Source organism: Miniopterus schreibersii (genome assembly GCF_964146895.1).
Source record: "Miniopterus schreibersii genome assembly, chromosome: 16".
Classification (NCBI taxonomy): Eukaryota; Metazoa; Chordata; class Mammalia; order Chiroptera; family Miniopteridae; genus Miniopterus; species Miniopterus schreibersii.
In genome coordinates, this window is record NC_138116.1 from 11,906,762 (window position 1) to 11,922,293 (window position 15,532).

The window sequence follows — 15,532 nt, forward strand, 5'->3', positions numbered from 1 at the left end:
CACTGCCAGTTTTGCTCAGGTTACTAACTGTTTGTGCCAGGCTGGAGTCCCCAACCCCAACTGCAGGCACCTCCGGACCTGCTTGCTGGATGCCGCTGAGGTGCTCCGAACGGCGTCAGAGGACAGCTGCTCTAGCCCCTGGAAGGGCGGCTCCCGGGGAGTGAGTGCCAGGACACTGGGCCCTGGTTTATGTGAGCTGGGCTGGGGCCCCAGAAACTCATGGGAGAGGCTGTGCCCTGAGTGAGACTCAGAAAGGGAAAGTGTTCCTTGCTTTGGCCAGCTTCCCAAGAAAATGGGGTTAAAGCCCCAGGAAGTAGCAGAGCTGCTCCTCAGCTGGAGAGCTTCTGATGAGGGAGAGTGACAGTGTGCATGTGTCAGGACCTGCACGAGTGACTGGGACCTGGCTATGCAAGGAGGCTGGGCCTCAGAGGTGGCTGTCTCCAATGGCCTGAGAAGGCACTTCTCTTCTCTAGCTAAAGGGCTTTTGTCCCTCTCTTGCACCCATCCTGTTCCTATATAAGCACTGTGGGCAGGCACAAAGCTAGCACTGTGGGGAGAAAGCTGAGCAGGGTGTTTCTGTCTTCTTCATGCAGGAACATGGGGACTAAATGGGATGAGGAAGGGGAGAGGAAAAGCTTCACTGCTGAACCCCAATATCCAAAAGACCCAGAGGATCCGCTGGGAAATGAGACTGTGTGATAACGTCAGGCATTTCAAGCCCTGCCCCAAATGCTTGGACTCTCTGCATCTAGCTGGTCCTGACTCCTGCCCCAGGGTTGTAAGTTGCTCTTCTCTGGGATCCCCTTTCCAGGTGGGCACGTGGAGCAGGGAAGGGGCAGTTCACAGTAAACGCAAGCAAGAGCGGGAGGGCCTGCAGCCAGGATCCGCTAGACCCAGTACGAGTTCCCGCTAACCTCAGGAAGCTTGGGAAGAGCCTGTGGGGCAGTCTTCCTTGGGCATAGAGCAGTCACGAACAGCACAGATATCTACAGTGGAGGTGCTTTGGAAAAAAGAGAGCAGGTCTTTCCTAAGTGCATGCTCTGTGTGTGTGTGTGTGCATGTGTGTGTGTGCGTGTGTACACCTGCTCACTGGGGCAGGGCTCACCCATCACCTAAGGATGTCTTCTGACTGCTCTATGGATGCAAGAAGCCACCCCAGGCCCCAGCTGCTGGGCCCTCTCAGAGGCAAGACAAGGTGAAAGGCAGCAGAGGAGAAGGCTGCTGGCGGGCTCAAGCCATCCCTGCCTGCTTCATGCACGTCCCCTCCCAGGTGCCAGGCCCACTGACCCCTGCCCATCTGTGAGGCAGCCAGCACGGCAGAAGCAGGCGTGTTGCCTTAGCACTCGGTGCCTAAGGGTTGCTGAAAACCTTAGAGGTTCCAAGGAGGTCCCTTCCCCTGGAGAAGGCATCCTTCTGGGAGCCACTAACAGAATACAGCTGTGTTTATTATAACATTTTTTGTATGCATTATTCCACCTAGGAGGAGTCAGTTCCAGGGGAGCTCCCCTTTACACAGGGTTTCCCATTACTGGAAGCATCCACAGCAGACGGCAATCAGAGTGCTAACTAAAGCAATAAATGGTTAAAACAAACGTACACCCTCTCCCGCCAAAGAAGCTCCACACCAGCAGGTGCCAGTCGTGACCAAGTCAGGCCGGAAGTGTGATGCCACGTTACCTGTTCCGGATCCCACGACGTCCCGGCTGGGCGACTCGGCCATGGCGTCAGCCAGCCGCTCCCGCAGGCCCTCCTCGGTGTGCTCCATGGAGGACATGTGCCGCAGCCCGAAGCCCTCAGGCCAGCTCCCGCACACCTCCAGCAGGGTGACGCTCCGGTCGAAGGTACCTGCAGCACAGGGGACACCGCACACTGAGTCCACGCTGTCAGAGGCCATTCTTTTTGTCTACCCACCACCAGCTTCCCACTTGTCCAGGGGCCTCTGTAGCTCTCCTATAGGACGGATGAAGGAGAGGACACTACAAACCATGAATGTGGGCCCTGCCTGGGCAGCTTAGTTGGTTAGAGCGTCGTCCCCATATGCCAAGGTTGCGAGTTCGATCCCAGGTCAGGACACATACAGAATCAACCGACGAATGCATAAATAAGTGGAACAATAAATTGATGTTTCTTTCTCTCTCAAAATCTATTAAAACACACACACACACACGTGCGCGCACACACAAATGTGCAGGGCAGAAAGAAACAGCTCTGCCACTGGATCAGAGAGTGTACACCTCCAGGAAATGACCTCCATGCTGTTGGGTGAGTGCGTTTTTCAGCTGTTTCTCTCTGAAGTCTCCAGAGACTGCTCAGGAACTAGGTCAAGGGCAGGGAACTTCCCTCCCAGGTTCAACCAAGACATCGCTACTTTTCTCTGATACAATATAGCTTACCCTTAAAATTCACTTAAAACGAGGGTTATAAAGCTTAAACTAAAAAAAAAGAAAAAACTTTCTAAGCTACTATATCCTATAACCTATACCACAACTCCTCACCTTACATTTGAACTTCAGAGACCTTATGGCCCCAAACCCAACTGCACGTTTGAGGCTGACTTGGTTCAAGAACTCAGATCTCTGTTGTTACAATGTAATAACTATGTAAGGTGCCAGGTGGGTACTGGAAATATGGGGAGGGGACACTTTGCAACACATATGACTGTCTAAGCACTATGCTGTACACCTGAAAATAATACAAAATAATATCGAATGTAAACTGTAATTGAAAACAAACAATAAAAGAAAGATCCCTGATACTCGATGGATGTAGAACTCATTCTGCTCCACGGCTGTAGCATCCCAGCTGCCCAAGGGCCTGTGCACAGCCGGGGCCCTATTCGGGGGATGCCAGCAAGAGCTGGGTGATAGCATCTTCGGCAAATATCTTCCCTTAATCCGAAGCTGCTCCCAAATTCCAGAACGTACACCGTGCTCTGCCGAATGCCAAGGTTAGATTTTACACGCAAGCTCACTTCAAAGCCTCCATTTAAATTATTCTACTTTATTATACAGCAAGTCTTCTGTGAAAGCTTATTTCATCCACTCTCTCTTGGAAAGAGATTACAGTCATGCTCTGTTGCTTTAAGCACATACCATTTCCCCAGCGATTAGGTAACCGAATCCACTGCATTTATTGGGCTCGGTTCCTGCCAGCACCAGGAAGATGGGGGGGAAAATGCAAATGCCAATGTTTCCCCGAGTTAAAAGTACACGCAACACACACTCTTTATCAGGCCTTGCTTCTACTCTTTGATCAGCCGTCACAAACTATCTCCCCTCGGCAGTCGGGACTGGGCAGTGTCAGCGCACACTCTCTGCCAATGACAGGTGGTAATAGAGAGGGTGCGAGCCCCAGCCCCGGCAGGCGGCCCTGCCTCTGATAATGGCCGCAGCATTGAGGTGATAACCGTTAGTAAACACTCCGACAGCCAGCGACTCCATACATCAGCAAAGAGGCCAGATAATCCCGAGCTCTCCTGACCAGACAAAGGCCCGCGGCCAGCCCGCTGGGATTTATATGTGTGGCAAGGGTCATCACTGGCTCCTGAATGTCATCAGCCAAGTTGGGCTTTGATTTATCTCTTACCTAATTGTAGGGGAGACGCTTGGGGCTGGGAGAATTGGCAGGATCTGTTTGTCTCCCCAAGAAGAAGCCCACCTTGGGAGCGGGTTGCTGGGGACCGGCTTCTCAGGTAGGACATGGAAGTGGGGAGTTGCCCTGTATCACCTTCTCTGTCCATCAAGTACGGTCAGGATGTGGGTCTGGGAGGGAGTGAGGCGCTGGGCAGTGGGAGTGGGGTGCTCTGAGTGTCAGCCCTCCAAGGGCCCGCCCTGTGCAGGAGTCACAGGCCGGCAGTGCCCAGCCCAGAGCCACCGCTCAGCCAGCACTAGCAACAACCCAGGGGAGCCCGGTCCCCAAGGACACACAGGAACTGATGACACAGGTTTTTGATTCTATGATCCACTCCCTAAGTGGTGTTCGGCGAGTCCCTCTATCTCCTTTTTCCATCTCTGAAGTGGAACTAATAACTCTCTGTCTCCAAGGAGGGGAGAGATTAAGGAAGGTCCCCGCCGGGAGTCTGAGCTCCCCACCGCTGCTCCACTCTCAGTTGACAAGTTCAAGATCTGTAGCATCATTGTTTCTCTGAAGAGTCTGCCTGGGAAATCTACGCCGAGTGATTTCCAAAAGAGAGGATTAACAATAAAACGTGGGCGCTCCTCCTCCCCGCGCAGTCAGGGCTGAGGGGCGGCTTTCACATGGACAGAGATGTCCCGGAGCCCGGGGATGGGAAGGGGATGGCCTTTTTTGCCTCGATTCACAAGAGCAGGGTTCCTGCTCCCAGGAAGGTGCTCAGTCAGTGCTGCTGAGAGGTCAGGGCAGGTGAGCTGACGGCGGGGCCAAGGGGAACATCAGAGGCCCAATCAGTAAGCAAACGAAAAATTCCAGCGAGATGTTCTATCAAGAAGGGTTCAGGTGAGAGGGTGGGCCTGGTCCATGACAGGTGGTGAAGGCCGGAGGAGTCTGCAATAATTTCATGAGACAAAGCAACGGGATATGCAGGAGAAAATCACGAGTTAGTGGAGAGTGGAAATGGGTCTGGACCTAAGTACAGGCTCTAACACATAGCAGCTGTGTGGCTCTGGGCAAGCTCTACCCTCCTGAGCCTCTGATTCCTCACCCGTAAAAATGGGAAAACCATACAATCCTGTAGGGCCGTTGTGAGGACTGCATGAGGTGAATGTAAGCGTACATGGTGAGGCTCTGCACGTCCTGAGTGACCTCACATGTAAGTGAATCATGACAGGTGTGTCTGACGTTATGCCACTTGAAGCATCACCAGACATCTGCACGATCACAATGACCCTGCAAAGTAATCCAGGTACTGCCCCGGTTTCGGAAGCTCAGAGTGGTTGGGTGGCAGGCTTGGCGTCTCCATGTGGCAGACTGGGACACAGGCTCCTCATTCTCGGCCTGGAGCTCATTCCACCGGCTCTGCTTCCCTTAGCTGCACCCGCAGGGAGAACTGTTGGATGGGGAAAGCGCCTCTGTCCTTCCTAACCTGTTCTGAGGACTCTGGTCCCCTTCAACCAAAGCCTGTTAAACACCCTTCCCCCTTCCAGCCAGCGCAGGTTCCTCGGAGGATCATGCCCACGTGGTGAGTCCTTCTGTCTACTGGATAGCTCACGGGACACAAACACTGATAGAAGGTCTGTTCTCTCTTAGCATGAGCGCCGATAGGAAGGTGTGGGTAGGAGGCCGGCGATACAAAAAGTGTTCCGCAAGGGAGCATTCAATCGTTTCTACCATCCTGTCTCAGAGGATACACTCAGTGGTCCTGCTTACGTGCTAGGAGTCCCAGCAGAGGCTGTGGGTCGCCCCCTTCCTTGCCTTGCCTTCCACCCCGGCCGGGCCAGTGTGGAGTCTGCCAGTCCTGAAGAGAAGGGCTGCAGGTGTGTGTGTGTCAGCAGGCGCTGGGGTTAAGAGGCCAGGCCCTCGGAGGGTGAGGTCACCTCTGGGCTCTTAGGCAACTGCATGTCTTGTCAGTGTTGTCGGCACAGCTATCATTCATCTGGCCAGCCCAGAGACACTCCATCAGATGGGCTGGCCCTTTGAGTCCCATTACGGGGGAAAGGGTCAGTTTCAAGGGGAGAGGACACTTAATGCAGGCTGTTTGCAAAGCACAAAATACACGTACTTAGAGACAAAGATCTTTTGCCGAAGCCGCGCTCTGCTGTTTAAAAAGCCCTCTCACGTTTATTATTTCAGTTAACTCGCACACTCATCAAATATTGATTAGTGTCCACTATGATATGAGTCAAGCACTGTAAGGAGGGATGGGGACACAAAGGGAGCCAAAAAAAGAAAAGAAAAAAAAACCCTCACGGTCCTTCAGGAACTCTGGGAAGCCGCGATTATCACCATTTCCCAGATTTCCATTTTACTGAGGCTGGGAGAGGTGAGGTATCTTAAGGTCCCCGGTTCTACGTGGAACAGTCTCCCCGATGCCGCCTGAGAATCCTCGCCTCTAAGGGCTGCCTCCCACCCCGTGAAACCTGGAGAGACTATCCCAGTTATGACGCGTGCTCCTTCAGAAAGGTTCTTTACCTTTAGGGCAAAGCTGATGAGAGCTATGAACTTACCCCCCAAAATGTGTGTTTGCACACATAAAATTATGTAAGCAATTCTGGGGCGTTTATGATCCCCCCGAAGTCCATCCTTGGATCCCAGGGTGATGAGATCAGTCCCACGGTGTTACTCCCAGACTGCCTGACATTATTCCCGTGATACGCTCTCCAGCTTAGTTTAGAAGCTCCTCGTGGGCTGGATTCCCCCCGATCCTGTAACAAGCACAGGACTTTGTACAGCATGCTTCCCCAGAACACGTTTGTTGATGGACCGATTATGACCATCTGACAGCTGCTTTAGGGTTAATTCCCATTGGGCTGGACCCAGAGCCAGAACACCCAGGGCCAGCATTGGGAGGAACGAGGCGGAGATAGGCAGAAAAAGGAGCTAAAATTAAGTAGGAGGGAGGAAGGAGATTATACGTGAGCAGAAAACAATGTCGCAATATCCTTCTCCTGCCTTCTCTGCGCTTAGTTTAGATCTGTGATTTTGGGAATTGGAAGAACCCAAGCAAACTGCCTCGGACGGCACAGAGAGCCAGTCTCATACAGGTGGGCCTCCCGGATCCTGCTTCCCAGCCTGGCATCCAGCATTACACTCTCTCCGCAGAGGAGAAATGGGTCAGGTTACTGGGTTTCAGGAACCCACCGAAGGCATGCTGTGACAGCTGGTAGGCTGGCAGCTGCTGGTGCTGCCAGGGGAACACGTGCTCTGTCTTTTGTATGCCATTGTTGAGGGGCACGGGAGCCCAGAGGGTGGAGGTGGCATGGGGGAGACGGGATGCTCCTTTGAGCTGATAGTGTCTAATCACGCCCGGGCTATTTAGGAGACTGTGGCACAGCCTCCGTTTTGCATCAATTAGGTTCAGCCCAGGGTTTGGGCCTGACGAGAGCCTGTTGATCAGATTTCCAGCCACCAGGGAGGCCAGGCAGCAAGCGCAAAACTTGTAATTAAACAGCGTTCTTCACGACGTCAGCCCTTCTAGGTGAGAGCTCGCGGTAACAATGATGTCCACAATAACTAAGAAATGATCCCAGGCCCGATGAAAGCAACCGCCAGAGCATCCCCTCGCCTGCCCTCCAGACGCGCGCAGCAAACTGAGCCGGAGAGCGGTGCCGGGCCGGAGGGCCCCTTTCCCTGCACTGCAGGGTGGTTCCTGCAAGCGCCGGCTGAGGACAGGCGGTCTACTTGGTGCTCGGATGTGGCTGCGGGCATCTTTCACGGTGTCAAGATGCACTATGTCATGACTAACAGAAAGCGGTCACTGTGGGAGGGTGAGGAAGTGTGAAGACCCCATATGTCCTTCTCAGTTCTTTCCGGTGGTTTTCAAAATAATCCTAATCCCATGTGCAGAGACTTGGTACAGAGCCAAGGGGCCTAGACCCCGGCAATCTCTTAGGGCTCGGATTACCCAGCGTTCGCCTAACTGTGACAAGGCGCTGGGTTCGTCCTCTGGATGTCCATTTGGTTCTGGGGTTTGGATTTGGGGGTTAGTTCATTTTTTTGAAGGATTTACTACTCTAGTTCAGACGCAAGAGAAAGGAAAGGAGAAAATGTTAAAGCTGGCAAGCCAGGCCAGGAGATGCTGGTGTTCCAGATGTGGCGATGTCGTGGACATCTGTTCTCACAGGCCCCCAGGGCCACTAGTGGCAGGGAATTATTCACTGTTCATCAGAGGTCCATGAACGGCCAGCCACGTGTGGCCAGCGTATCAAAGGGCCCTGAGCCAGGGAAGAAGAGTTAACAGCCATGGAGATACCAAGAATTTCTTTGCGATTTAACACAGAGTGGTAGCTTTGACAACGTTCACAACTCAAACTGCAAAGGTTAGAATGTAGATTATAAATCGAGCCATCTAGGTTGGAACTGGAACTCTCCCATTAACTTCATGGTTACTCCGGGTCTTAATTTCCCCCTCACCACATGGAGGAGAAATGGGCTAATAGTGTCAATGTCATTAATAATAATACACTAACAGGGTAATTAATGGTGAGGTCATGTTGATGTATCCTAGGGTAAAATGTACCAAATTCCATTTCCTATGAACCAGATAACATAGCGAAGCAGTCACACCATAAGAATCTAAAAAAAAAAAATTTTTTTTTAACATAATTAAAGGCACATGGTAAGCAGAAAACTTGGGTTCAAATGCCAGCTCCGGCTATTGTCTCATTGTATGACCTTGGGAAAGTCATTTAGCCTCTTTGGACCTTGGTTTCCTGACCTACTATAGCGAGTTAAATGGGGTCCCCCTAAAAGATTAGTCCATCTCAGAATGTGACCTCATTTGCAAATAGGTCTTTGCAGATGTATGTATGCTCATGAGAGAAAGGAGGGGCAGGTCCTAGATGCAGAGGGAAGAGGCCATGTGAAGACAAAGGCAGAGACTGGACTTAACGCTATGACAAGCTGTGGGACACCAGGAGCTACCAGAAGCTGGAAGAGGCCCAGGAGAATTCTCCCCTGGAGCCTTTGGAGGGAGTGTGACCTTGCTGACACTGTGATTTCGAAATTCTGGCCTCCAGAAATATGAGAGAATAAATTTCTGTTGTGTTGAGTCACCAAGTTTGTGGTAATTTGTTATGGCAGCCACAGGAAAATGACATACCTGTAAAACAGGGGAACAAATATTTGCCTTCTAGGGCTGTGTGAGCATCCAATGAGATACACATGAAAGAGTGTTTTGTAAAGTGCCCAGGGCTGTTCAGACACAGAGGAAGGCCCTGGGGCTCTGTGAGCGCTCTTCTTAGGAGCAGTGGGATTCTATGAAAGGATCAGAAAGTAAAGAAAGTGACTGGGGACACCTCTGGGCCAGATGACAAGCAGCTAGAGGAGTGATACTGGGTGAGGAACAGTCACATCAGCTCCTAGGCTGGGCAACTCCATCACAAGAGCTGAGCGGTTCTGTGTCATTACATAGCAAGAGCCTTTGAGGGGGAGGCACAACATCTAAGGGGGTATGTGTCCCCGACTTCTCTGAGGATGCCTGCAGGGGGCACAGGAGAGCGGGGGAAGGGGCCTCTTAGCTCTGAGGTTAGGTCCCTTATCTCCCCTGAGCTCCCTACATAGGGTGGGGGTAGGGCATTTCAGCTCCTTAAAATTCTTCAATGAACAAACAGAATCATACTCAACACAGGTAAGGATGAGATGAGAAAGGCTGCTGTTGCCAGGGAATATTACTGGCATAAACTATCTAAAGGGTAATATGCATTAAGAATGTTTTAAAAATATGCCCACTACTGACCTAGGTAGTCAGCCATTTCCAGAAATCTAGCCCAAGTATAGAATCTAAGATGCCAACAAACCTTCGTGCATAGAGACGCTCGCTGCCGCTTTAACAGAGCCTTACAATAAGGTATTTGTTAAGTAAATCATACATCGGCCTGGCAGTGGAATATTAGGTAGTCATGAAAAATTATGTTTATAACAGAGGAGATTTTTAAAGATAATGTTAAAGTAAAAAAAGCAAAACAAAATTATACCGTTAGTATCACCGAACAATGTAAAGGAAACAAAAATCATTTTAAATGCCTCACGACAAAAGATTATTAACTACGGTTGCCTCTGGGTAGTTGGGTTATATGGGACTCTTCTGTTCTTTATGCTCCCTAAAACTTCTGTTATCTGCATAAAATAAACAGACATTAAGAAAAAGCTGGGAGAGAAGAAAAGATGTCCTGTGACAGACACACTCATGCTGTCCTGTGCTTGACCCCGCTGGGGGCAGGTGAGCCGGCAGCTCCAGGCCGTGTCTGACTCGTCCCCCGGGGCCGTGGCTGGCTGCACGCGATGCTGACTCATCCTGTGCACATCTGACACACTTCCTTTTGATCACATCAGGAATGTGCACCAACTTGCGTGAGAAACGTCACAAACAATCCCACCTCGCTACAGATTTCATACATCAAATCAGAAAGGGCCAAAGAGCAGCTCTGGAAGGGGTCGATTTTTAAATCAAGTCCCTTTGCCTTCACCTTTGTCCCTGCCCTGCCCTTCTCCTTCCTATATGTCCACTATCTCTTGGTTAGATAGGACAGTTTCCTAGGGGACACCCTTTCATGATTTTCAAGGAAGGTCTGAGCCCCTCACACATCATTAGGTCACTGAGCAGGGCCCCCGCCTTTTGCCAGGGAGCCCAAGAGATCAGTCGTCATTGCAGGTCCCAGTAGGAGAACTTCCACCAGCTCCACCCTCGGACCTTGTTTGAGGAGGTGCCTCAAACGAGAGAGCTTCCCACGTCAAGCTGACACTGGCATTTCCCAGACAGGATCCCAGAGACCCTCTCCTCCTCTGCTTTAAACCTGGCACAATCAAGGCTTCTCCCCGACCAAACGGGAAGGGAACATTCATTCTGCAGCTAGATTGCAAAATATGAAAATATTCCCTTCAGGATGCTCTGGCCTGCTTCTGAGGGTGGAGAGAATGTACACACTGCATTCCGTTACAGGACTCCTACGATGAGGCTCAGAATACACTGCATCCTTGGAAAAGTAACAGCTACGTGGATGGAAAAACCCCATGGAACAGTATCTCTCAAGACAAGCACGCACACAAACTGGCTTTTCTAGGACAGTTCCAATTCCCAATAATTACTTCTGTGACCAGATCAGATATCAGGAAAGGAAAGAGAACTCACATTTGTTGAGTGTCTATTTGCGCCAGGCATAGCCACATTGTATGCATTACCTCAGTGAAATCACCCCAACAAGTCTATGAAGTTGGTGCTGATATTCCCATTTTACAGATCAAGAAACTGAGGCCGAGAGAAGTAAAATTTTTGCTCAAAATGACAATATCAAGGGTATCATCAGGATTCTAATTCTAGGTTCATCTGGCTCCAAAGACTATACTTTCCCCATTAAAATCTATGCTAAATTTCCATTTTGAAAATACAGCTACAGTACCAGTGAGGGGGTTATCAGCTCAGTCCTCCTATTCCAGAACTTTAAAGTTGCTCATGCTATTGGGCTGTAAGGGGGTGGAGGGAAAAACCCAGCTACAATCCTGTGTTCATCTTAGATTTCTAAGGATATTCCACTTTGGGGAGGTGGTCTCATGGAGGGGCAGGGAGTGAACTCCCTGGAGCAGCGGGTCTCTCATGGAGGAGACTGCCCCAGTTTCACAGACTCCCTGCACATTTGCACATAATGACTTCATTTTGATTGTGGGATCCCAGCAATTTGTACCAGAGGCAGGGCAGACGAGGTAGACTCCATTTTACACATAAAAATACTGACGCTCAGGGCGGGTAAGTGACTTGGCTCAGCCACCTTAGCTCCTTGCCTCACAGGGGAGCTGTGAAGTTCTGTGAGGCTCCTCAGTGAGCAAACCGCACCCTATAGAGAAGTCACCATGGCTGCCGGAGGTGGGGGCAGAGGGGGATGGCCGGGTGGGCTGGGGATTGACCTTGTTGAGAACTTGCCTAGAGCCTGCTCAGGCCCCTTGTCCTACAGGGACATCCCTGGCTTTTGGCTTCATTTCCCGGTCTTGCAGCCGGTGGGGCGGGGGGGCGGCTCAGTGTGGTATCACCTAACTTATCACGCAGGGTGTGTTTGGGGCTTGCGGGACACCTGAAAGCATGGGGTGCCTGGGAATTGTCATTTCCTGTCTTGACACATCCGAGTATTGGTTCGGCCTTGGCTGGTCACATTGACTCAGCAGCCCAGGCGTGGAAACCAGGGAGCGCGCAGGGATGAGTGGAGAGGCTGGGAACACACAGGGGGAGCGATGAGGCGTGGAAATCTCAACGGTGATGGTGATCCCTTCCCCTGCACACTGCTCTACCCAGGCCTTCCCCGTAATCCTCACCGCAGCCCCGCAAGGCAGCTCCCACCAGTCCCCACTCGCAGCCGAGGAGCAGAGCTGGGGTGAAGTGAGGGGCGCAGTGTGGCCCGAGAAGCCAGGCCTGCGCTCTGCCCCCCGCCTCTGCGCCTCAAAGTACCTGGGAGCCTCTCAGGCCCAGACGTAATACATCAGAAACTGCATTAGATTCTGATCTCAAGGGATCTGTGTGCACTACACCCGGAGAGCGCTGCTGACACTCCCCACCCTGGCCTGTCCCCAAAGCATTTTTCAGCTGTTGGTCCCTTCGAGTATATCTGGTTTCAGCTACTCATTTAAAGACAAGGAAAGCGAAGCCCAGGGAGGGGACAGACGTGGCCTGCGACAGGAGCAGAGGAAGCCTTGGTCTTGCCAATCAGCTCCGTTCCATCCAGCGACTTTATCCAGTTACCATTCCATTGCTGTCTGCCCTTCCTTTCCTCCTCCCTCCCCACCCACAGCTCAAGCCTCAAACCCTCAGCTGCCAGTCCCCTGGCCTCTCCCCTCAGCTCCAGCCTTGTGTTAAGTGTTAACACAAGTTCTAGGGCCTGGGGTTAACACTCTATTAAGCAAACAAAGTTCCTACCTCCTGCTAACAGTCCAGGAGCCAAGTGGGCGTGCGGGGCACCTCGAGGCCTTGTCTGCAAGCTGCGCAGGGTGGGCCAGGGCCGTGGGTTGTCCCTGCCCTTTCCCCTCTGGCCTGGCTGCCTGTAGGAGAGGGCTGGGGAATCCTAGCTTTCCTCGGAGGGGGCTCGGCTTAGGCCTCGTAAAATGGCCACTTCATTAGTAAGTGTGAAAATGCCCAAATAACTGCTAATCTGGCAATGACTTCCCTCCACTCCTTGGTCTCACTGTGTGCCAAGTCTGGCGCCTGTGGGCAGAGCAATTCCTAGGCAGGGGCTGGAGCCTGGGGCCAGGACTCCCCCCACTGGTACTCCACTGAGGCCAATCAGGATGTTATTCATTTCCCTCGCTGAGAAGGAAGTTCAGAAAGGCCAGAAGAGCCTCCTCGACCCTGTCCCTGTGTAAGAAATGCCAATCCCTCCCATGAGGAGGAAGCAATATATTTTGTTTCTGCTGCGGTCATGCAAGGAACAGGTTTACAGAGCGAGCCCAGAACGAGCATGTTTCTGTGTGTGCAGAAACCTCTCTCTTTATCTTTGGTCCTGGGGTACATGGTAGATTAGAGGAAGATCACAGTCATCCACAAGGAGAGGGGGGAAAAAAAGCCACGGCGCCGAGGGGCCTCTGGGAGGGGCCTGGAGACCTCCTGTTACCATGTCAGACAGACAGGGGCCTGTCATCTAACCTTGAGTTAGGGGTAACAGCTGAATGAAAGAATTAAGTTCTCATCGTGCTTCATCTGAGGTTTAGAAATGCCTTTAGGGTTGAGAAGATACTAGATACAGCTTTCTCATATCCCTCAGGCTGCAAATAAAAAAAGTAAATTAAAAAAACACACCAAGCTGTGTTTGTTGCAGAAACACCTACCAAACAGCTCTGTGAACTTGCGAATTCACCAGAACTCTCCTGGGCAAGTCATTTACCCTTCCTGGGCCTCCCTTGAAAGCGAAGAGGCCTGGATATGAGCTCTATACTCTTCTGATGGAGGAAGGGGCTCTCCTGCTCCCAAGATCCACAATGGGTATTGGTGCCCGTGACCGGGTGAGCCATCCTTCCTCTTTCTACCTGCTGCCCGTGGTATCTACCGTCAAGGCCCAGCAGCAGCAGCTTGTACCCTGTGAATCTGGGAGCAATCTTTTCTCTTCATCTAGAACCTTCTTATCTCTTATTAAATCGTTGTGAGATGGGGGTGGGGCCCGACCCTTTGGAGAGATGAAATGGTTACAAGGTCACTGAACTTCTGTTGGTGGAAGGAGCGCTGGGCTAAGAGTGGGAAGCTGACTGCTGGTTCCGGCTCTGGCACATTCTGGCTCTGTGACCTTGTGCAAGTCACTTAACTTCCAGCTTTCCCCACTGTAAGAGAATAACAATAACTCTAGTCATTACTGTTAGCTATTCGTAATTTTCAAAACTATGCTGAGATTCAAATGACAGTGCATGGGATGGAACCATCAAGACTATCACGTGTAATCCGTACGTGAAGTACTGATTTTACTCTCAGAAGCCAGATGGCCTGAGACTGGTGCTTTCGCCGCTTGCCTCCAGATACGCGAGGCGTGAGGATAGCGGTCAGCTGTTTGGCTTCTGGAGGAGTGGGAACGTCTGCGAAGCTCAGCGAGCACTCTGCTTGTTTCCGAACGGTGTTTCGGGCCCGGCCCCCAGTAGGGGGCGCGCGGAAGGCAGCCGATCGGTGTCTCACTCTCACATCGATGTTTCTCTCTCTCCCGCTCCCTCCTTCTCTCTCTAAAATCAATAAAAACGTAACTTCGAGTGAGGATTAATAGGAGAATATTAAAACGAAAGAAGAAAAAATGGAGGTGGTTTAACCTGGAGAAAAAGAGTGACACAGCTGCGATTCCAGTGTGCAAACATTTAAAGAGCAATTCTGTGGAAAAGGAAATAGGTGTGGTTTTTGTTTGTCTGTCTGTTTGTTTTGTGGCCCAAGGGGCAAAACAGGACACAGGGAGAAGAGAAGGAGCTGCCACATTTCAGACCAACAGGACAAGAGGTGCCAAGCGACCCGACAAGCCACCTTCTGCAGCAGGCTCAAGCTCGAGCTCCTCCGTGAAGCCTCCTGGAGTCACCTGGGCAGGGCACGGTTCCTCGGCCGCATGCTCACTCTGCCTGCACACCCTCTGACATGGCACGCAGGGGACTGTGACAACGTGGTCTGTTCTGATGTCTCCTCCTCTACTTAGCACTGCGAGATTTTGCCTTATTTTTGTACTCACAGAGTCTAGGAGAGGCAGACGAGGAAACGGTTAAAGTCTCAGGCTTTAGGGCCCCTTTTCTGTCACTTAATAGTTGCATACTGTTGGGCAAATGAGTTAGCTCTCCTGGTTCAACGTAGACGGCCGAAACAAACGTGTTCAACACAGTGCCCGGCGCCACTACCCCGGTGATCTCCCAGTGCCCTGGCGAAGGTCTTCCTTCCGTTTCTGGAAGAAGCTGAGATGCAAAGAGACTTTGCATTAGGCCTCTGGGCAGGACCCCGCGGCCGGGATTTTAGACATCTCATCGAGGATTCCTCTCAGGCATTTGAAAAAGGTTTTGTCCCTGGTTTTTCAATCATGCTAAAATGACCTGACAGCAAAAGGAAGTGGTCTCTTCTCCGAGGAATACAAATGTTCTTTGTGAATTACATCACCTCTTCCGAAGGAAAGACCTGATCAATCAGGAGAGAAGCTCAGAGCCCACGAACTCGGCGGAGAACAGCGCCCCCCATCCCGTCTCGGGGATCCGCGGACCTTCTCAGTCCGTCGCTGGACTTCCAAGAGGACTGTGGCATTACACCCCACGGTCACCTTCGCAACAACAACTGCCAAACGCTGGGAAGGTGTGATGCTCAGGTGCGTGACCAAACCAACACCCTCGGCCTTGTAATTCACTGACCTCCACACACCAGTGACTTTCACCTTCATTCCAGCGACTCGCTCACCTGGATCTTGCACTTGGTACTTCC

The 15,532-nt window shown here is 51.6% G+C and overlaps 1 protein-coding gene across 8 annotated transcripts in view; it reads right to left on the reverse strand.

The window, feature by feature from the left end:
- The window catches only part of BCAS3 (BCAS3 microtubule associated cell migration factor), a 421,342-nt gene that overhangs the window by 19,272 nt on the left and 386,538 nt on the right, over nt 1–15,532 (reverse strand). For all 8 annotated transcript variants that reach the window (XM_081160910.1, XM_081160913.1, XM_081160909.1 and 5 more), the window contains one exon: nt 1,678–1,845. In XM_081160910.1, the coding sequence (XP_081017036.1) occupies nt 1,678–1,845 (168 nt within the window). The remainder of the gene's footprint in view (nt 1–1,677; nt 1,846–15,532) is intronic.